The sequence below is a fragment of the Nestor notabilis genome, unplaced genomic scaffold, assembly GCF_000696875.1.
Source record: "Nestor notabilis isolate BGI_N333 unplaced genomic scaffold, ASM69687v1 scaffold8456, whole genome shotgun sequence".
Taxonomy (NCBI): domain Eukaryota; kingdom Metazoa; phylum Chordata; class Aves; order Psittaciformes; family Psittacidae; genus Nestor; species Nestor notabilis.
The window spans coordinates 27,176-48,300 of NW_009934265.1; the positions used below are offsets into that span (position 1 = coordinate 27,176).

Below are 21,125 nucleotides of genomic sequence, written 5' to 3' on the forward strand. Positions count from 1 at the left end.
GAGGTATCCCACCTTGAGAACCAAGAGCTTGAGCCTCCGTAGAGTTTTACAACTGAGATACATGTGCTCGCCTGATCTCCCAGTCTTGGAGAACTGCTAGTTTTTGGGAAGTGGTACTTTGTATTTCCACTCTGTCTCCTGGGGCTGGTTCCTCAGTCGAGAACGGAGAACGTCAGCGTTCACCAGGCTGTCACCCTCAGACAGCAGCCGTCAGTGGCAGCACACTAGTAGTGGGTGACCACACCAGTACACACCAGTCTTGGCTGAATGTGGGATGAACTGTTCCTACCTCAACCCTCTTTTCAAACCTGGCACCTCCTGTTCATCCACCTGGTGGGGAGCTGACTTCTGAAGAATGAACTGTGCAGATGCTTGAGCCCAAAGAGCACAGATGGGCACATCATGTAGCAGGAAAATGCTTGCACCCTTTGAATTCTCTGCCTCCTCCTTTATTTGCAGAGCAGAAAATGCTGGATCTGCTCCGATGTTTCCTTTGAGTGATACCTTTTTATGGGGCTAGGAACTAAGCCACTAAAAGGGTTTTGCCCAGTGACTGCTGACAAGGTCATGGAGTTGTTTCTGTGTTGGGACCATCCCTTCTGATGAGGAAAGGGTGGAGGAGAAGACAAAGGGAGGAAGAGCTTTCTAATACTTCTTGCCTTGAAGGACATTCTTTCGTAATGAAGGATGTATCAATGATTTAGATTAGATATTAGGAAGAAATTCTTCACTGAGAGTGCTGAGGTGCTGGCACAGGGTGCCCAGAGAAGCTGTGGCTGCCCCATCCCTGGCAGTGCTCAAGGCCAGGTTGGACACAGGGGCTTGGAGCAACCTGCTCTAGTGGAAGGTGTCCCTGCCTGGGGCAGGGGTTGGAGCTGGGGGAGCTTTAAGGTCCCTTCAACACAAACCAGTCTGGGATTCTTGAATGTCAGACCTGAGTGTTAGGACTGGGCAGGCTGGCTCATTGCAGCAAGGAAACACTCCATTACTGTGCCTTCTGGTGCTGTTCCCACCTCACTGCCTCACCTTCTGTGCTTTGTGAAAGTCTTAATGGCAAAGCCACGGGTAGAATGGGGTTGTCTTGTTTGCATTGACTAAACATGACACTCATGCAGGGTTCTGCAGGTCCGTTAGTAGCTTTGCAGTGGGGACTGAGCCGGGTGGAGATGATGTGCACAGCAGCAGGGATCAGCAAATTGCGTTTGGAAAGTGATACTCGCCCCTCTTCGGTTGTGGTGGTGAAGCTGCGGGTGCCTGCGGTTGGAATGTGGAGATGCAAAGCTGTGCATGCCCAAGACCTGCATGTTCCTTGCTTTATTGCTGATTCGGAGTTCAGCTTGGAGCCACACATCTCTGAGAGCCTTTAGCAGGAGCAGCAATCAGAGTCAAGCAATAGCAGGCATCTCTGAGGCTGGAGTGCTCAAAGATGGAAGTGCATGTTTTATTGTTTTCAGGTTGAGTTTATTGCCTGTATAAAAGCCAAATAACCTCCACTAGCTGCATCACTGGATATTTCTGCATTTTTAGATTAAACTGACATGTTTTCTTGCCCTGTTTGACTGTGGGCCAAGTCATTTCACTCTCCTGTCCCTGAAATCAGACTTGGTAAGATGAGGAGAACACCCTGGCTTAAAGGTCTAACGGGAGAAGTTTTCCTATTTGTGAAACACTTGAAAACTGTTTGTAAAATATTGTGTGCATATAAATAGATGCCTTCACTAATAATGCTGCTTAAGAGAACATTAACACCTGTATCTGTGTCATTTATGGGTCCTTTAGACAGATATTTTATAGTCTTCCTGGAGATAAGTCTCTCAAAGAAGTGCCATCACGTTGGCTCCCTGAAGGAGTGTCTTTATCTCTTTTGGTGGCTTTTGGTTTATCATGAGAGCTGCACAGCTGGAGACTCAGGAACTAACTGAATCATCCCAAACTGGTGCCTTGGGGGTGTGCCCCGGTGTGTGCAACATCTCGTTTCTGCATCAGGAGTAGCCTGCAGAGGAATTAGATAGGAATTCCCTCAAGTGATTCTCTGAGCTCATGTGGGGTATTGCAGCATTCAGTCCTTTTTCCAGACTCGGATTCAGTACATTTTTAGGCAGTGACCACTTCTTCTTGATGCCAAAAATGCACTTGACACTTGTAACTGATGCACTCCTCAGCAGCAAAGCTCTGCTCCAAGGGCTGTGCAGGGGATTGCGGGATATTGGATGGTTTTCCTGTGGCTGGTGCATCTGAGATGCGATTGCAGTCACCTTCTGTCTGCACATACATTTCATCCTAATGGAGCTTTGCTGCTGTATATTAATGAGGGAATGTGTTTGTAACTGTGTTTTACTGGAGAATTTTGATGGTGTTTAATGGGATTTCGTTTAATCTCTAGTGCTTTTATTTGTTACAGAGATCCGTGCCCAGTTGGTAGAGCAGCTGAAATGCCTTGACCAACAGTGTGAGCTTCGGGTCCAGTTACTGCAGGACTTGCAGGATTTCTTCCGCAAGAAGGCAGAGATTGAGATGGATTACTCAAGGAATTTGGAGAAGTTGGCTGAGAGATTCCTGGCTAAAACTAGGAGCACCAAAGACCAGCAATTCAAGTAGAGTATTTGCCTTTTGTTTTTGCCCTTTTTTTCCCCTGCAGATGTGGTTGCAAGGATAGGAATGCAAAAAGAGAGCTGATGGAGTGAATGTAGGTACCAGCAGTTGTGAATGTCAGAATCAAATGTTTCCCAAGTTTGTGTTAAACACAGAACTCATTTCATCTTCCTGCACAGTCTGGTTGCTAACTACACTTCAGTAATTCCTGGTAGGTCATATGTTGTCAGTAGGGAATGGAATGGTAAAAATTGGCATGTCCAATAGGAGTCATTTTCTTGGGAAGGTGGGCAAAGCTGTATGCCAGATTCAGTGGACAAAGCCAGGATTTCCTTCACTGTTGGTGGCTGAGGTCTGTTTTGTTTAAAGGGTAACTCTTTCCAGTCTGTTCTATGCTGTGGTTTGCTGTTGCAGCTCTCTGGTTTCAATATCCTACGCATAGTGTAGGATTTAAGATTGTTGTATCTCTGTTCATAGAATTCTCTGCTACTACCACTTCCAAACAGCAGAGAAGTAAGGCCAATAGGACTTCCAGAAAGAGCTGTGCCATGGTGGGGGGAATCCCTAGATACTAAGCTGATGGGACTCAATTAGAATTTGAAGATGTCCTCAATGACAATCAATTGCCTCACCTGCCTGAACCATTATTTACAGGTAGATCTGCCCATACTGCTTTGGTTGTTCCACTCTTAGCTCTTGGAGCTGGGTCATGTTTTCATGGATTCAGAGCCACCAGATTTACTGCTGAGTCCTGCCTGGAGGAAGGTGGTTTTCCCAGGAGGAGTGATGCAGAAGGATGTATGTGTGAAGGGGCTGGTGCAGGCTGCGTGGCAGGGAGCCATCAGCCCCATGAGTAGGTGGCCAGCACGGTGCTGCTGTAACTGACATGGGGCCAGTGCAGAAGCTGGTTGGGTTTTGTTGTCAGGGTAGCAGCTGGGGAAAACGTGGAGCAAAAGCAGCCTTGGATCTGAATCCTTCCTGCTTTGGACAGTTTGGGCTGAGAGGATCCGTCTGGGTCTGCCTCTGCCCAAAGCGCGGTTTCACAGTTAGCGTTGTTGGGGTCATTGTCTGTGGTTTGGTTTGTTGTTGCTGTGCTTGGAGGGATATGGGGATGTATCAGCTTTCCCCTCCCACTAGACACTTGCTTTGTGAAAGCCATTCAATAGGCACCATTTTATTTCCTTTCTGGGCAGCTTTGATGTCTTTTACTTCAGTTCTCATTTAAAACCCACGTTGTGCTGCGCTGTGGGGAAGCCTGGCTCTGAGCATCACTGTTTGATGGGTTGGAGAAGAGTTATTCTGTGCATCTGTATACCTGTAATGGTCTTAAATATTTGTGTTTCCTTTACAGTGGTGGTGTTCTTACAGCTTTAACCTGCACATGCCTTTAAGATGGCACTAAAGAAAGGATGCCTTGAGCTATCATTTTCTTGTGCATTATGATTGATCTTTTTCAGTTGATTTTTGTCTTTATTTCTGGTGAAAATTGAGGTGGTTTCCTTTGTATTCCGTGATCTGAAACATCCCGTCAGAAATGCTGTTGTGTTCAGCTTTCAGTGTTGGGAATGCATTTTCCTCACTGCCCCTTGCCCGTGGTTTTTGAGCTGTTTCTACTTTAGATGGGCTTTATGAAGTTGTACTGACCTCAGTATCCCACTTACTGAGTGTAGCCTCGATTGGACGCGTGATTCTATCAGCACATAAAATTTTCACTTGAATTGCTGAATGAAAGGTCAGGTCCAGAGCAGTGCCTGGAAGAATCTGGAAATCCATTAGGGATGGGGCAGCCACATCTGGGAGCTGCTCTGAGGTGTCCCCTTCAGGAGCCTTCTCTTCTCCAGCTGCCCCAGCCCAGCTCTCTCAGCCTGGCTCCAGAGCAGAGCTGCTGCAGAGCAGCTCCGTGGCCTCCTCTGGGCTCACTCCAACAGCTCCATGTCCCTCTTGTGCTGTTGTCCTAGAGCTGGACCAGGACTGCAGGGAGGTCTCCTCAGAATGGAGCAGAGGGGGAGAAAACCATCTTGCTTTTGGAATCTGTTACCCCTGCAAGGGTTGAATCTTAAATATAGAAACCGGTCAAGAGTTAGAATAAAGGGAAGAAGTGACTGTTAACAGTGAGGCTGGTGGGTGTGCGGGCAGGATGTGTCACAGCAGTGGCTGCGGCTCTAAAGCTGTCTGACCTGGGCAGCTCCATCCAGTCGTTTGCTGGCTGTAACAGTGGGAGATGTGTCAGGATACCACAGGGGTCAGTAAGGAAGCAGTTCCAATTATAATTACCTCTCCCCAATACTCCTCTGTCTGAAGAGTGAAGAGCAACTTGGCTGGTACCTTTTCTATAGATGCTGCAGCTGTAATCTCATTTGGAAGACCCGAAAGATCATTTGCTCAAAGCCAGCCCTCATCTCTCTCCTCCTGCGCAGCCTGGTATTACATGACTCTGAGACGTGCACGGGCGGGTGGCTCCTCTGTAATTGCCTGGCTGTGCCCCTATAAATACACAGTAATAGCATGTTCTTCCCATGGGATGATGATTGTGGCGGAAGGTACCGTATCATTCAGGCAGTGCTCGCCATGTCACTCGCTGTTTTTAGATCCCATAACACGCTGTCAAGGAGAAAATCTGTCAGGCAGCTACCCTGTAATTTGCATGTGCTTTCATACTCAACAGCTAGTATGTAATTGCTAAGTTGCTCCCAATGTGTTCATTTCAGGGAATACTGTCAAGGGCAGGAGGCTTCAGGCTGACCCTTGAAATTGGATTGTGTGGCTTCCTCCACCATCCAGCTCCAGGCTGGTGAAAGCACACCCCTACAGGAAGGAGCAATGTGAAGTGCAGCTTGTGTTGGCTTTCTAACAAATGCAGTGCACGGGGTGTGCTTTCCTCTGCTGCAGCGGAGGTGGTCAGGAGGCTGCGTTTTCCATATGGGATTTGAAATGTAGGTGGCTGGGTCTTGACAGTAAAGAGTGTATAGCTGGGGATGGGCCCCTTGCAGAGTTTGAAGCTAGCTTCACTGGAGCATCTTAAAATGATTTACAGAGGTAGGTGTATGTTGTTCTCATTTTGTGCCTTTGAAGAAGGGGAACAGATTGATTTAGCCAAGGTGACGTCTAAGTTGATGGCAGTTGGATATATCCCAGGTTCTACTTGCTTTTAACTACTCTGCCATGGCTGTTATGCCTCGTTTATGCCTGTGGGTTTTGGGGTCCCTGCAGGCAGCAGAGCTGCTCTAACATCCATCCTCAGAGGAAGGCTCTGTCCCACTGCAGTGGACAGGACCTTTAACACCAGGCTTCAGTTCCCCTATTTCATGTGATTTTGTCTAAAAGGCATTTGCCTACTCAATGAGTGGAGACTGTAAAAACCATGGCAAAGCTTCAGTGATTCCTTCCAAGGGGGGAAAAAAAGGGAAAGAAAAACCAAGAAAACATGAAAATAAAATGCTATTTTAAGGCCATCTTTTAGATGAAGGTAATCTTTGGAAGTAGGATACTGAGTAGTGATTGTCAGCTGGATGTCCAGCATAGCCCAGCATGAAATTCAGATGGCTTTCTGGCAGCCTGTGCCTTGAAGTAGAAGATGCAGAATAAGTCTGGCAACCTTCAGGCTGGGCCCTTGTAAACAACAGATGTTCATAACTGGAATCTTTTGGAAGAGGAGGGCAGGGAGCAGCGTCCACGTCCATGCTTGTAATCCTCAAAATTCGCAGGGAAGGCTGAGCTGTGTCAGGAGCACTTTGAGGGGAAAACAAACGTGGATGTGAATGAGCAGCTTGCAGAGCTTTCTTAAAGCTGCAGTGCTTTCTTGCAGGAGAGAGGACCCAGGCTGTGAAGGGGTATTAAAGCATTAGTATCACGTGGACTTCAGTTGTGGTGGTGTTACCATTCTAATGGAGAATTGTTACTACAGGCAGTTCTGACCTGTGATTCCTTTTGATGGAGCTGAGCCCTGGAGGTTTCCCCCCTTCCAAGTCTTTGGAATAACAACATTTGGAAGATTTTAGAAGCAAGCAGCATTCTGTCCCTGCTCATTGCAGGGGGCTGGACTGTCTGACCTCTGAAGGTCCCTTCCAACCCAAACTGGTCTATGATTAATTTATTCAGTGGCCTCGCTGAACCCGCAGAGCCAATGCATGTAAAACCCAAGGATTTAATTCCCTTCACCTCTAAAAATGGGATCATTTTAGTTCTTGGAATCATCACAGAATCCCAGCCTGGTTTGTGTTGAAGGGACCTTAAAGCTGCTCCAGTTCCAACACCTTCCACTAGAGCAGGTTGCTCCAAGCCCCTATGTCCTACCTGGCCTTGAACACTGCCAGGGGATGGAGCAGCCACAGCTCTTCTGGGCACCCTGTGCCAGCGCCTCAGCACCCTCACAGTAATGACTTTCTTCTGGAGGGAGTTCTTCCAAGATCTGGGAATGTCTGTTGCACGCCTCTAGGAAACAGATCCTGAGTATCCTGGGGAGACAGAGGGAGGTGGAGCAGGAAACTTCAGGTTTTGTGTGTAGCACCAAGAGACTTGCTTTAAACCCCTCAGTTCAAAGGAAGATCAGTTGAAGTTGTCTGTTCACACGGGTGATGTGACGTGCCTGTGTTATTGAAGTGTTTCTTTCTATTTAGTAGCATTTCCATTCCCATCTGACTCATGCCCTCATTTTGTGCTCCTTCTGGAAACCCAATATCCCTATTCCTGGGTTTTGGGTGTGGTGTTTTGTTTTTAGTCTCTTGTGGGGAATGAAGTTGTCTTTTAAGGTCTGTTGCTCTGAACAGGGTTACCTTGCAGTGCCCAACTAAGTGTCACTCGCCTTCGTCGCTGTCTCCTACTTGCCTTAAAGCAGATAAATCGTGGATCATCTCTTCCTTGTATGAATGAGTAATTTAATTAAGACACTTCAGGTACTTGGGACTCAATCTCCCCTTCTGATCTCTTGAACCTTTGAAGTGGAGGTTGCACAGAGCCCGATCAAGATAACACCCGAGAAGCCACCGAGCTTCATACTTTGTGGTTCCTTCAGAATCTGTGCACAACTTCCTCTTCCTGCTCCCAAACAGCCCCGATTGCTGTGAGCTGGAGCTAACCTAAATAAACTCTCCAGATTCACTATCATCACACGATCTTGAAACTAGTATAAACAGTGCTGGAAATAAACCTGGATCTTGGCATCTTCCTCCTCCTTCTCTCCTTGCGGGGCAAGTTTGCATCAAACAGTTGTGAATGAGAAATCATCAGCGCTATGGGCAAGTTCATAGCCAGGTCTTAAAGCTTTGGGTTGATCTCATCCATTTTGCTGCTGAAGGGTGGATAGAGACTCCAGTCTTTCTGCAGAACCAGTGGAAATCAAGCTCAATGTCGATGGTGCCCATGGGTCCCTATTGCACGTTTTTCTTCCCTTTCCCATCCCTCCTCCGTGGTGACATGGAACTGGAAGCAGAGTGTGTTTGCCAGCTCCTTTGAGAATTGTAATGGTTAATGAGAATGGCAATTTGCTTCCCTACCATCTGCTTGTGGTTACAATCGAAAAGGGTCTGTTGTAAACAGTTGTATAACTTCTCCTCGGTGTTGTGAAAACTGTGGCCATGTTCCACCCCTGAAAGTGCTGCGTTTTTAGAGGTGCTTCTGCAGTTAATGTGTGTGTAGTTTTAAAGGTGACTTGGAGGGTTTGAAGCAACTAACTGTCTCTTCCCTTTTCTGTTTCATTTCTGTCTTAAGACCTGCCTTGATCTGCTTTTTGCCAGTGCTGGGAAAAGAGTCACTAGCGAGTAAGGAGAGGTTCTGTCTCAGTTCCTATAAAGACCTTGCTGGGAAAGCACTGAACCTGGGCAAAAGCAAGAGAGACCATTTTAAGGAGGCACTGGAGGGGTTAATGAAACCAAGAGACACCAAGAACTTCAAGGAATGTAAAGGAAAGCTGTGGTTGCTGAGGTTGAGCTAGGGCTGTGGAGCTCACTGCGCAGACCCGAAGGTGACAATCCTGGTGGCGGATGGGAAGAGTGTAGGGATGTGATGATTTTTTCCTGCAGGATGGGCTTTTATGTGTAACCACACGGAGTGTGTCAACAACCCATCTGGCGCCATTAGACACCAGCAATTTTCCTCGCCATGCTTTTCATGGGCTCTTGGTATTCCTGCTATGTGGTGCCTTAGAATAGCTTCGGGGGTTGTGGTAGGGCAGCCTGGACAGCTGGGAATTGCCCAGTTAACTATTGCATCTCTCCAGTTCCCTGTGGAAAGCAAGGCACTCGTGCTGTGCAGCTCTCTGGTCCCTTGGCTGTTGCCGTAACCCTTGGTCCTTGATGCTCACAGCTCATCCAAGCTGCTCAGGGTAGGGTTGGGCAGATACCTTGGGAGGAACATCCATGAGAAGCCAAGTGCTTTTTGTGGGATAGAGAGCAAAATGTCATAATGAGATGGAGGATCACAGCATCACAGTGGTTTGTGTTGAAGGGACCTTAAAGCTCATCCATTTCCAAGCCCCTGCCATGGGCAGGGACACCTTCCACTAGAGCAGGTTGCTCCAAGGCCCTGTGTCCAACCTGGCCTTGAACACTGCCAGGGATGGGGCAGCCACAGCTCCTCTGGGCACCCTGTGCCCGAAACTCAGCATCAGCACCCTCACAGGGAAGAGCTTCTGCCTAAGAGCTCATCTCAGTCTCCCCTCAGGCAGGTTAAAGCCATTCCCCTTGGCCTGTCCCTACACCCCTTGTCCAAAGCCCCTCTCCAGGTTTCCTGGAGCCCCTTTAGGCACTGGAGCTACTCTAAGGGCTCCCCTTCAGGATCCTTCTCTTCTCCAAGCTGAACAAGTGATGGGAGATATTAAGGATCAAACCAGCTGTGGTTTTGGGTTGGCAGCTCAAGCAGAGGAGCGGTACAAAGCCTGAGAAGAAAAGTCAGCAGCCTGCACACAGCTGGGCTGCTTCTGGCTGCTTGGAGGAGATCTGTGGCTGCACCAGTCTTAAGAAGAGAGTGAAGCAGCAAAGTGGTGAGACAGTAACAGGCTGCTGAGGGTTTTGAGGCAGGATTTCGAACAGCTACAACACAATCAGGTGGTGGAGTCTGAGCTTTTTGTTCCTAGGTTTAATTCCCCAACTTTTTATGGTAGTTGATTAATTTTCACTTGGCTGTAGCTCTTCCAGCTTTAAAGAGCAAATACTAAGTCAGTGTGTAAAGTCCTTTTATTCATTGATGTAAAGGAGCAAACCAGCCTACTTCTAACTTCTCTGAATACTGTCCTTCATCAACTTCTCTTTATAATCAGCCACAATTGTGTCTTCCTTAGTTTGCTTCCTGTTTTCTACCTGAGTGGGTTTGCTGGAGGTGGTGGTTCTGCAGATGGTGTGTACGCCTCCGACCCGGCACTGCTCCGTGGAGAAGCTCTTTCTGGAGATGCTTTCCTCTTCCTGCCCTCTTTTTAGTGGAAGAAAGCAGGTCTCTTGTCTCATCTGAATTAGACAAACCCTTACTGTGTATATTGCCTTCTTTTGTGGTGGCAGCTTTGCATCTCCATCAGATAGTGTGAGCCCTTGGAGGCAGCTGCAGCCTGCTCAGTGCCCATAGGTTTACACTGGGTCTCAGTATTAGCTCCCTGGCACAGTAACAAAACACACGGTGTGCTGCAAACGCTGACTGCAGATGGGGGGGTGCTGGTGACTGGTTGATTTATAGAGCTGAACATCTGGCAGTTTCAACCTTGTGCAGTTCTGCATTTTGATCATTCCATCTGGTTTTGCGCGTCAGCAGTATCTGCAATACAGAACATACAGTAGGAAGGCAAATATTGTCTCCAAACAACCCCATTCTTTATTTTTTATGATTCTTTTACTCAAAACACCAGGAGAACCAAAAGCCCAGAATCCTTTTTGTACCCCCTCCCACTATACACACACACTCCAAACCTTGGAGCAGGTTTGGACACCACAAGCTGCAGTTATTTCCTGAGCTTTTCATATTCTCTTGAGAAACAAAACATCAAGATCAGCTGTTCTGAAACTATTCTTATCTAAAATTACCAGTATTGCACTGCAAATCCAACCGTAGATGTCATGAAAAGGGTAATGAAACTGCCACAGCTTAATTTTCATATTTTCCCAATGTCTTGCAGCAGATTGTGTCCTTTTCGGTGCCGAATATTCCCCTCTTTCAATGGAGATGAAACCACGTTTCTTTTGAGAGGAAAGAAATGGGATGCAGTTGCTTACAATAATCAAGAGCAGCGTTGGCTTTCCTCCAGATCTGCCTTCTCTTTTCTAAATAACTATTACTGTACTGTAAACAAATGATAAACTGATCTAAAGAGAAGTACACGCTGAGTTCACACTGCACCTCAACGTGCCAGCTCCGACCAGGACCATGCGGCATCCCCGTGAGCCTCCTCGCTTTCATCTAGTGCCTTAAGAAATGGTGCCTTAAATGATTTACTCCCTTTAGTAGATGAAATGTTGATCTAAATAAACTGAGGTTCCTCTCATCTCCCTTTTTTGCCCTTTGTATTGCTTATTTGCAGAGTGAATCAGCTGTACTAAGGCGGAGGAAGTTCAAAGATGAGAAAATAAAGCTGGTTGTATGAATGTTGCCTTTTCTTTTGCTCAGACAGATGTAGATGCTTGAATGTACATGAAATATAACATTTTGTTTCCTATGCAGATGCAATTTAGCATTTGAAATCTTATTATTGTGGTGAAGTCACAACTGCCTGAGACAGCGCAGCGAAACCTGGTGTCAGACACTGGGGCCATCCCTGTCCCTCAGGCACTGTAATTTATGCACAGAATCTTGGATTCAAAAGCAGAAATGAAAGCCTACAGTTGGCATCCTGGAGCTTGCATTTGCCTTTGTTTGTTGGGGTACAAAAGCCCGTGGCCGTGTGAATGCAGTTGTGTCACCGAGGGTGTGTTTCTGGGTGTGCAATAGCCATTTTATAGTCTTCCTCTGCTCTCCCCTCCCTCAGCAATCCATGCATCCTGTAGCTGAGTTTCTAGCATTTATAGCTACAGAGCATCTTGAACAGGCTGGTTTTGTGCACTTCAGGTGAAGCCCTGTCCCATTCTTGTTTCTGTTTTGTGTCCCTTCTAGGAAGGATCAGAATGTGCTGTCCCCAGTGAACTGCTGGAATCTCCTGCTCAACCAGGTGAAGCGGGAGAGCAGGGACCACACCACGCTCAGTGACATCTATCTCAACAACATCATCCCGCGCTTCGTGCAGGTCAGCGAGGACTCGGGGCGCCTCTTCAAGAAGGTAACTCGGTGCTACACCACTTCCTTTGTCCCTTCTGAGACACCAGTTTAGCTGTTACTGGTGGATCGAGTCACTGGCGACTGACTGTGCGAACACGTGGGGCTTTCTTCCCCTTTGTGGATAACTGTGCTGGACTTATCTTTGATTTTGTCAGTCGTTTTCTTCTGGTAGTGGTTTAGGATGTTCCCAGAAGTGGTCAGCTGAGATTTGTTGGTCTAAATTCAGGCTGGTTTTCCCTCTTAACATCCTCATCATAGTTCATATGTGTTTTGAAACTTCCCTCAAATACGCAGAAAACCTCCAGGTCTTCAACTCTCAATAGAGTCAGGAACAACTCTCTCAAACTAAGTTTGTATTTGCCATGGAGGAGAAACTACTGCTAAAAGAAAAACCAGGGAGAATTCTTACCATGCTACATAAGAAATGGATGTATTCTCCTCTCTGGGAAGGCAGAAAATGCAGCTGATGGTTATCTCCCCTTGATTCCCACCTGGAAAACAGTGTGGGAGGGGATTCTTCTATTAAGACTCTGTTCTTCCAGTTGAAGAAACATGATATGACAGCTTTGAAGCTCCTCTGGAATGGTAATGCCTGGTCTCTTCAGTCAATGGCTGTAACATCTGTGAGGTAACATGTTAGAAACATTGCCAGGCTGACTTTGAGAGCCATTCCCTCACCCCTTGCAATGTGTCATGACGTTGGAGAGTTGTTTCTACCAGAGAAAGGGGGCTGCAGAAGGATGTGAGCTTTCTGGAGGCTACTTTTGTGGAGACGTTTCCTAAATCACCTAGAGTCTGTGGGAGAGGAACAGTGCTCATCAGATCTTGGTGGACTGCCATGTGTGTCGTCTTGCCTTCACTGGTGTCAGTTGTTATAACAGTGTCAAGCAGACTAAGATCTGCTTAGGTGCAGTCAGCAGTAACGTTGGCTTTTTGCTCTGGTCTTGAGTCTTTCAAATGTCTTGAGGAAAGAGCATTCAGATGTTTCTTAGTGTCTCTCTGTTGCAGTCTGTGTAATACAGTCTGTTTTAGACTGCTAGAAAAGGAACAGTGCTCACTACGAGGGGTGTGTGATGTTTCACGTCAGGATGCACTCGAGGGAGCAGCATGTTGTGTGTTACCTGGAGAGCAGGATGTGTTTGCTCTTTTACAGCAGGTATTTGTGTGTGTTGGCAACTGATTTCTGTAGGAGAATGAGAACAAGTGGACAGTTGTGTTGTGTGTGTGTCCTCTGTGTGTTTCTTGAGTTTCCAATAGGTAGGAACAGAGTATGAAAAATATATTCAAGTGTTAAATCCTGTTTTCTTTTACTTCGAGTCACTGCCCAAGCAGAGGAGGAACCTTCTCCCTGTCAAGTAACATCACACCAAGGCCTTTTTGACCTTTTAAAACTTTCTGGTAATTACATTATGGTTGATTAGATACTTACACGGGATTACTGAGTGGCAGCTACTCTTCAATTCCCCTAATCCTTCCAAAGGAGGAGTAATCTCCCCACTGAATTTCAACAAAGGCTGTGCTTGAGGAAGGTGGCTGAGAAAATGCCTCGGCAAAGTACCACATGGAAGTTGATATTATCCCAGTTTGGCTGGAAAGTCGCAGCTTAATTTTCAGCCTCTTGTATAAGCCTTGTGTAAACCATGACAATGGGTTTGCCCTGTTTGGTTGGATTTTGGGTAGAGGAATAAAACCAAACAAATAACTGACCACCGAAACAAAATACCCCCCTGGTTTCTTTCTCACAGCCCAAACACAAACCAAAGGCACTTGTTTCTAAATCCCAGCTACTTGCCTCTGACAAGTGTGGCTTTTCCTGTTTTCAGTGGAAATGCTAGCTCCTGGAATTGGGCTGGGTGGGGAGCTCTCTGTCCTTGTCTCATGCTACGCAGGGACCTGTGTTAAGAACAAGGACACTTTGCTATTTGAAAGCCTGAGGAATGTTATTTTTTACCCCTCTGCTTGGACAAAGGAGAGTTAGATGTGTCTGGCTGCTTGCAGGTGCTCTAGTGACTCACATTTAGGAGCTACTCACTGGGTTGTAAATAATGCTGGGAAATGGAGAGGGAGGTGATACAGAGCTCCTCATTTACTGAGAGCAGTTGAAATCAAATCCTGACGCATGAGATCCTTTTCTTAGGCCATTTATAATTCAGGGCTTTCTCGAATCACTGCTTTGTGTCATGCTGGGGTTGAGCAGGTGAGCTCAGAGGGACAAGCAGGCTCAAAGAAGATGTACTTAAGATCCCTTTTGTTGCTAAACTCTGTATCTTGCACTGTGTGAAGTGGTGAGAGAGAGATCTAAGTACAGTGTGCAGCCGTAATCCAGCCTGAGGGCTGCGCAGGGCCTGGGTGAGCCTGATAAGGTCTGAGCTGGGAAGGAAGCACATCCCTGAGGAGGGCAGAGATGTGGAGGGAAGCGGGTGGGAGCTGCTGTGGTGTGACTGGAGCAGCACAAGCCCAAGGTGGGTAAACCTGGTATCGCTGGAACTGGTGGGAGCAAATGTGGGTTTGTCTCTTCCAGTGGCTCCAGTGGAGAATCCTCAGGCTGAGACAGATTCTTGTGTGTTCCCTCTTGGACCCCTGGACCAAGGGCACAACAGTGCTGATGGTCAAGCTTGGACAGGTCTGTCCTGATATCGGTGACCTCCTGGAATTCCAGCAGTGGTGCCTGTGTTGCACATGGCTTTTCCAGGGCTTTATCTTCTCAGTGCCATGGGAAGCCGGCGTGGTCTGTGGCTCTGCTCACGCAGTTCTGCTCGTGTCCCATGATGAAGAGATCCCTCTCCAGGGCTGTGTCCCGATGTGGAGGGTCCTAACTGTCTGAGTGTTAGAGGGAAGCTTGCCAGCCACTTCAAAGGTAGCTCTGCTGATAAGAGGCTGCGTTTGCTGCCAGAGCCAGCCCTGAAGTGGTGCTGGATGTACAGCGTGTGTCAGCCCCAGTTCTTCCTGCCCCTGGGATCTGTTCGCTTCCTCGGCTCTCCCTGCGAAACCTGTACGTGTCGGAGCACTGGGCTGTTCGCGCCGGCCGTGGGGTTAGAACTTACTGCAGACCTGCAGCCTGAGGTGCAGGTGTTTGAGCGCTCTTCCCATGGCCTTTGGTTTGGGTTCTCCCGAGGGATCACTTTTACATTTCAGTGGATGACGTTGTCAGTCAGGGGCTGGAATCTATAGCAGGTAAATCCTGTTGGCATCAGTGGGGATCTGGCATTGGGCCTTGGGAATGGTGTCAGCTCAATTGTGCACTACTACAAAACAAAAGGAAGATAAATGGTGACATAAATAACCTTTCGAGCAAATAAAACTGGATGGAATTGTCCTAATAACAATCTGTTCCACCTGGGGAAGGAGGTCCTATTTCCTTATTTGTGCAGCAGTTAAGGATTTAGCCCTGGGTTTCGTGCAGGGCTGGTTTCAAGCCGGTGTTCAAGCCACCCAGCGTTGCTATTCTGGTCACCTCTCCCTTTCCTTTGATGTTGGTGCCTTTCCTACTGCTGTGGACAGCAATCCTTTGATTGCTTCCTGTTTATCCTCCTTCAGCCTGGCCCTGAATATATATTTATATATGTGTTCACGATAATCTTCCATTTAGGCAGATTCTGGGTTTGATTTTTCCCCTTTCCTCCTTTTTCACTCTGTCCCCCCGTCACCCCATCATTGTAATGTGGTCCTTCATCTCTCTGCAGGAGGGGTGAGAGCAGGGGCAGCCGTGGGCTTTGAGGGATGGCCATGAGGGGGGTCAGTTTGCCCTTAGTGACATGGTTTAGTGGTGGGCTTGACAGTCCTGGGGTAACAGTTGAGCTCGATGATCTCAAAGGTCTTTTCCAACCTAGTCGATTCGATGGATCTGTCTGATCCTATGGTACAACCTTGCTGCTTCTCACATGGTGATGAGGTTTCCTTGCCTGGGGATGTATCTTTTTAGTGGTGTTGCTTATACATGTATATCCTTTTGAGAAGCAGCCTCTTAATTTGGGATCTTTAATCACTCCTCTGTTGTCTCTGTGAGATTTCCCTGGAAGCAGAAGCAGACTGAGGGTGAAATGTAAGGGAGAAAGAAATCTTTTTAAAAGAAAGGGCTGTGAAAGCCTTTGAGCAGCTTTGAACAAACGGATTTTTCTCACTTTGACAGATTTTTACATAACAAAATCGTGAAGTAATTGGGAAGTGTTGATGGCAGAAAGGCACATTTATTCCGTATAGGCACAAGTTCCTGTGTCTTAACCTAGAGCCACACTGAAGACCCTCGGAGCAGTGACCCCATCCTGCTTTCTGGCTCACTGAGGTGGATTTGTCCTCCTGGTGTAGAGTGAGGGCAGGGAGGGGTGGTTGCCCTACACATCTTGCTTTGAGAGCACAGCATTCCTTTACACAGTTGTGTCAAGCTCAGTTGTGATATTTATGGGGAGAAAACCGTGTAAAACGAAGAAAACAAAACTGAGGATTTAAAATTCGCTTCCTGTTTAATACCTTTGATCATGGGGAAAAAACCCCAGTTTATCTGCTGGTACACTGTGCGTGATGTGAAATGGAAAATCCACAATGAGTTGCTTAAAAGCCTTGTGGTAATCAAGGAAGAAGAATTATTAATTCTCTTAAGGGGTCCGTGCTTCAGCTGACCTACTTTACAGCTGCGGTGTGTCTCGTGGCTGCGTTGGTACTGCGTATGAAGGATGTTCCAATACCCCACGCAGGGCAAAGCCATGCACAGGAAGGAGTCCACTGGGCAAAATGCTGGGCATTTGTGAAGATATTTCTCCGTAACAATGTAAACATGTAAATAGACAAATACCATCAGTAAAACTCAAGTGCAGACTTGGTAAGTACGTGCTGTAGCTCTGCTCTCACGCGTGCGTCCTTACCCACCGCGCTCCTCTGCCTGAGGTGCCTCGGGAAATAGTAATGTTGAGTTCTTCCTCTCTTCCCCAAAGGTGAAGGATACAGAAGCCTGTTGGGAAATGAGGCTTTCTGATTTCTCACTGGGGAAATGAAATCTCCCAGTTTTCCTACCTGCTTATTTTTAGAACAAGAGGAGTGGAGGAAGGGAGAGGGAGTGGATTCACCAGTGTGGTGCTGTAATTGGAGTGACGGTCTCTGTCACGCTGGTAGCACTTTGTACCTGGTCAGATACAGTGGTGGGATCAGAGCCTGATGCCCAGGGAGATGTACTGAATGCCAGAGGCTACAGCTGGAGTAACTCTGCTGCGTGTCACTTCTGTGTATAGATTGGGCATGGAATACACTGCATTCGGCGCTGGATTGAGAGCAGCACTGAGGAGAAGGATTTAAGGTCCCTTGCAACCTGAACCATTCTGTGATTCTATTTAGTACGTGAAAGTAATCAACTGTTACTACATTTTGATTGTAATTCCCTGTGGTTTTTATTTTGCTGCGCTGTGAATTCAGGTCACCCGGGAATGAGGTAACTTCTACACTCCAGGTCCTTCATCTGCCTCTGGTCCCTCCAGTCAGTTTTTCCTAGAGCTACATCTCAGCAGCTTGGAAAGGGTGTTGGTGGCAGTGAGTCGCACAAAGCTGTCCTGCAGAGCATGGAAAGTGGGAGTGCAATTACAGAGCATAACTTGGGGTATTTTACAGGACTTCCCCACTTGCCGGTGTAGGTCTTGTCACCTTCTGAAGCCCGTTTCACATACGGCTCATTCAACGAGGGCAAATGTAGCTGGCTTCACAACAAGAATGAATGCTCTCAGCCATAAAATTGCTTGGTTTGCTGGGACTGAGTGCCTGAAGCCCCAGCTTCAATAGGATCAGCACAAAAAATAAGAGAAATAGGACGCAGAGGTTGTTTGGAAGAGACTCTTTAAGCCTGGAGTATGGGAGGCAGTGGTGTGACGTGGGTTTTCAGAGGAGAATGTTTTGCTGTCATAAGGAAAATTCCTTGTTACTGACATAGTGGTGAAAGAAATCACTAGCGGAGAAAACTAGATAATACAACTGGAAGTTACATAGGAGTGACCGATGCATAATGGATCATTACACTGGAAACTGATGAGCTATCATCCAAAATATGCATGTATATTGGATGGCATGACACAGGATTTGTTTTCCTTGCTTTAAATTCGGGAGAGTCTGACGCTGTAGAAGAGGTCTTCACAGAATTCCTGTTCTGCAGGGCCCTGTGGTCATGGCCAAGCACTTTATCCATAAAAGTTCTTGCAAATCTTCTCTTTAACAAACATCTTAAGTAGATGTTAACTAGTGCATAATATGTAGTTTTAGATTAGCTATTGGCTAGATTGAGATGAGCTCTGAGGCAGAAGCTCTTCCCTGTGAGGGCGCTGAGGCGCTGGCACAGGGTGCCCAGAGAAGCTGTGGCTGCCCCATCCCTGGCAGTGTTCAAGGCCAGGTTGGACACAGGGGCTCGGAGCAACCTGCTCTAGTGGAAGGTGTCCCTGCCCGTGGCAGGGGTTGGAACTGGAGCAGCTTTAAGGTCCCTTCCATACTAACCAGGCTGGGATTCTATGAATAAATACCCTGTGTTTTAACCTCGATTTAGACAGGAATAAAAAGGATCTTGAACATCTGCAAATTTCTTCTCTGGTCTGGGCAAGGGAACTTGCCTCCAGCTCTCACTGTTGATTCAAAAACCAGAACATCCATTTGTTTTCCACCTTTGTATATTTAATTATTCCTTTTTAAATGATGGAGAGAAATGGTCTTGTTAGAGAGCAGTTTCCAGACTCAAGAGATTTGGATTCCAGTTCCAGCCCTTTCATGGGCTGACATCATTTTAGGCAATGTATTAGATAAAATCTGTTATCTCCATGTGTTACCCATTCCCCCTCTGATGGATTCTGAGTGCTTCCCTGCCGTTGTGGAGCTTACACAGAAAGCATCTCCTGACCTTCACAGTACGTTTGGTTGGAAGCTGAACCATCCTTCTATCAGATTTGGATCTACGTTACTGGGGCTCGAGATCCGGCGCATGAAACGTTGACAGCATTCCTCAGCTCGCATATTTATTATCCCCCCCTAAATATTTTGAAGCTGAAGTCGTTAATGTTTGCTGGAATGTGGAACAGCCAAGCCAAGTAGATCCCAAAAACATCTTGATTAAATTAGCAGGGAGGTGGAGGGGAGGAGGCTGGAACAAAGAGGCTGTTGAGGAGCTGGCACGGCGCGCTGGGAATCTGTGTTGCAGCCAGGGGTGGCAGCAACTTCCAGCACTGCACATGGTGCATGTACCCCCTGTTGTAACAAAGGAGTATGTGTGCGTGTGTGAGCGTGTATGTTGATGCATGTGCACGCTTGGGGCAGCTTCTTTCGCTTTCCTGGTTGGGGCTGGGGAAAAGGCAGCTCCTGAGAACAACACAGGTTGCAGGTTAGTGCTGCTGTTGTCACCGTGCTGAAGTGACGTGGTTGTTCTCTTGGGTGCTGTTGATCCTCTTCCTCATGATCAGAGGAGGGGGAGCCTGTGTGTGTCACTGAGCAGTGGGTAGCTGTGATGAGGTGGGGCAGGAGCCCCCCCCCTCCCCCTGCCTTCCCCAGCCTCAGGCATGGGGGGCTCCCATGCTGTGCCATCATCTGAGTGCCTTAATGATGCATATCAAACTCGATGATCTCCCAGATCAAGAGGACAAGTGTTTAGCCCTGATGGGATGAGGGGTTGACACGGTTTGTGGGGACACTCCCTCCCCACGTGCACACAGCGTTTATTATTGGAGCCAAGGAGATAAGACTGGGTTGCACAAGCCCTTCCTCAGGCTTTTCAGGGGATGTACAGGCAGACTCCAGCTGCAGGTACAGCCAGGAACAGATAAGGGTAAAATTTATCAGATTATTTTTTTTGCTTTTATTTACTGCTTTTTCCTGGAAGGCTGTTTACAAAATGCACATTCTAAACCCCATCTGCCTTCAAACAACATGATAAAGACATTGATGTTCAAATAGCAGTTGGTACCTGGAGACAGCTGCAAGTGCAGAGATGATGTGGTTGGTTTTCCTTGGCATGCATTTTAGTTGTAATTCCACGCCACATTCTAGCATGAGCCCGAAATCTCTCCTGCCTCTGTGATGCTGGTTTTAACCTGGCTGCACTTGGAGCTCCATGGCACCTCAGGAAAGTTCTCTGTGTGTCAGGTCCACCACCCTCTACAGCACTTGAGCAACAACTCTTGTGCTAATGTGTGAGGCGTTTTCCTTTGCTATTCCCAAACTAACCCGTCTGCTTCCTCCAGTTCATGTTCATTTATCAGGGTCAGCTAGCTCAGCTTTTCTTCTCCCTAAACCTGTTTTTGTTGGTGGGATCAGTAGAGGGAGCAGCAGTAAATGAAGAGTGCTCATTGCACAGCTCTTGTTTTCATGGCACCTGTGATCTATCTTACCTTCATCTTAGTGGCAGGTTTTTTCCAGTCCAGCAGTCTGGCAGTTCCTTTCTTGAGAGCTCGTTTGGAAGCACAAAGAGTTTGGTGTCTTGACAGCTCGGCACTTAAGCTGCTGCTTTTCTTCTTCAACCTGAGCATGCATTAAAATACTCATTTTCATCTCTTCCGCATAATTGATGCTTCAGCAGTTTTACAGTGAATGAGCAATTTTATGCAAGAAATAAGCAAATGGGCTGAAAAGAGCTGGGTGAAGGGCAGACGACTGGTCCAGTCTTGAACCAGCACAGCTGAAAAGCTCCTTCTGTGCGAGGAGTTCAGTGCTCAGGGCGTTTCAGACAGAGCCAGTCACTTCCATTAATCCTCTCCAGTGCTGAGCGAAAAGGCAATCATACAGATCTTTGCCACCCGTATCAGTGCAGTGATGAGCAGCAGCTTCAGCTTGCTTTCTTCTTTCAGAGATGGAAAACCTGCAGATCTTGTTCATGGCAGGGGGTTGGAACTGGATGAGCTTTAAAGTCCCTTCCAACCCAAACCATTCCAGGGCTCTATGAAGCAGTGCTTCTTCAGGAAGCCATCTCTCCTCCGGTATCTGAAGGTATTCAAGAGTGACCGTGCCCTGGTGAACCCAGGAAATAGATCTAATAATGTGCACACAAGTGAGAGCTGGCAGACCTTGCAGCAAGGCTTCCCTCCTGGATCTGTGTCCATAAGGCTTTGCCAGGCCCCATCTGAGTAACCTCATTTCCTCAGGAATCAGGACGAGGTAGCACCGGCCACTCGTGGTGTGTGTGTGGTTGAGGGATAAGGAGTAAGGATGAGAGGGGAGGGCAGTGCCAAAGGGCTGGCAGTGAGGTGCAGGGTCAAAGGAAGGAGCAGGAGGGCTGCCTGCAGAGGTGGGAGTGTGGAGGACGTGGGGGATGGCTGTCATGCAGCCTCAGGTCTGTCTTTGTCAAGGGGGTACCT

General features: G+C 47.4%; 1 protein-coding gene across 3 annotated transcripts in view; it reads left to right on the forward strand.

The window, feature by feature from the left end:
- The window catches only part of SRGAP2 (SLIT-ROBO Rho GTPase activating protein 2), an 89,605-nt gene that overhangs the window by 26,648 nt on the left and 41,832 nt on the right, over positions 1-21,125 (forward strand). For all 3 annotated transcript variants that reach the window (XM_010017249.1, XM_010017248.1, XM_010017250.1), the window contains exons 2-3: positions 2,402-2,594; positions 11,659-11,821. In XM_010017249.1, coding sequence (XP_010015551.1) covers positions 2,402-2,594; positions 11,659-11,821 — 356 coding nt within the window. The remainder of the gene's footprint in view (positions 1-2,401; positions 2,595-11,658; positions 11,822-21,125) is intronic.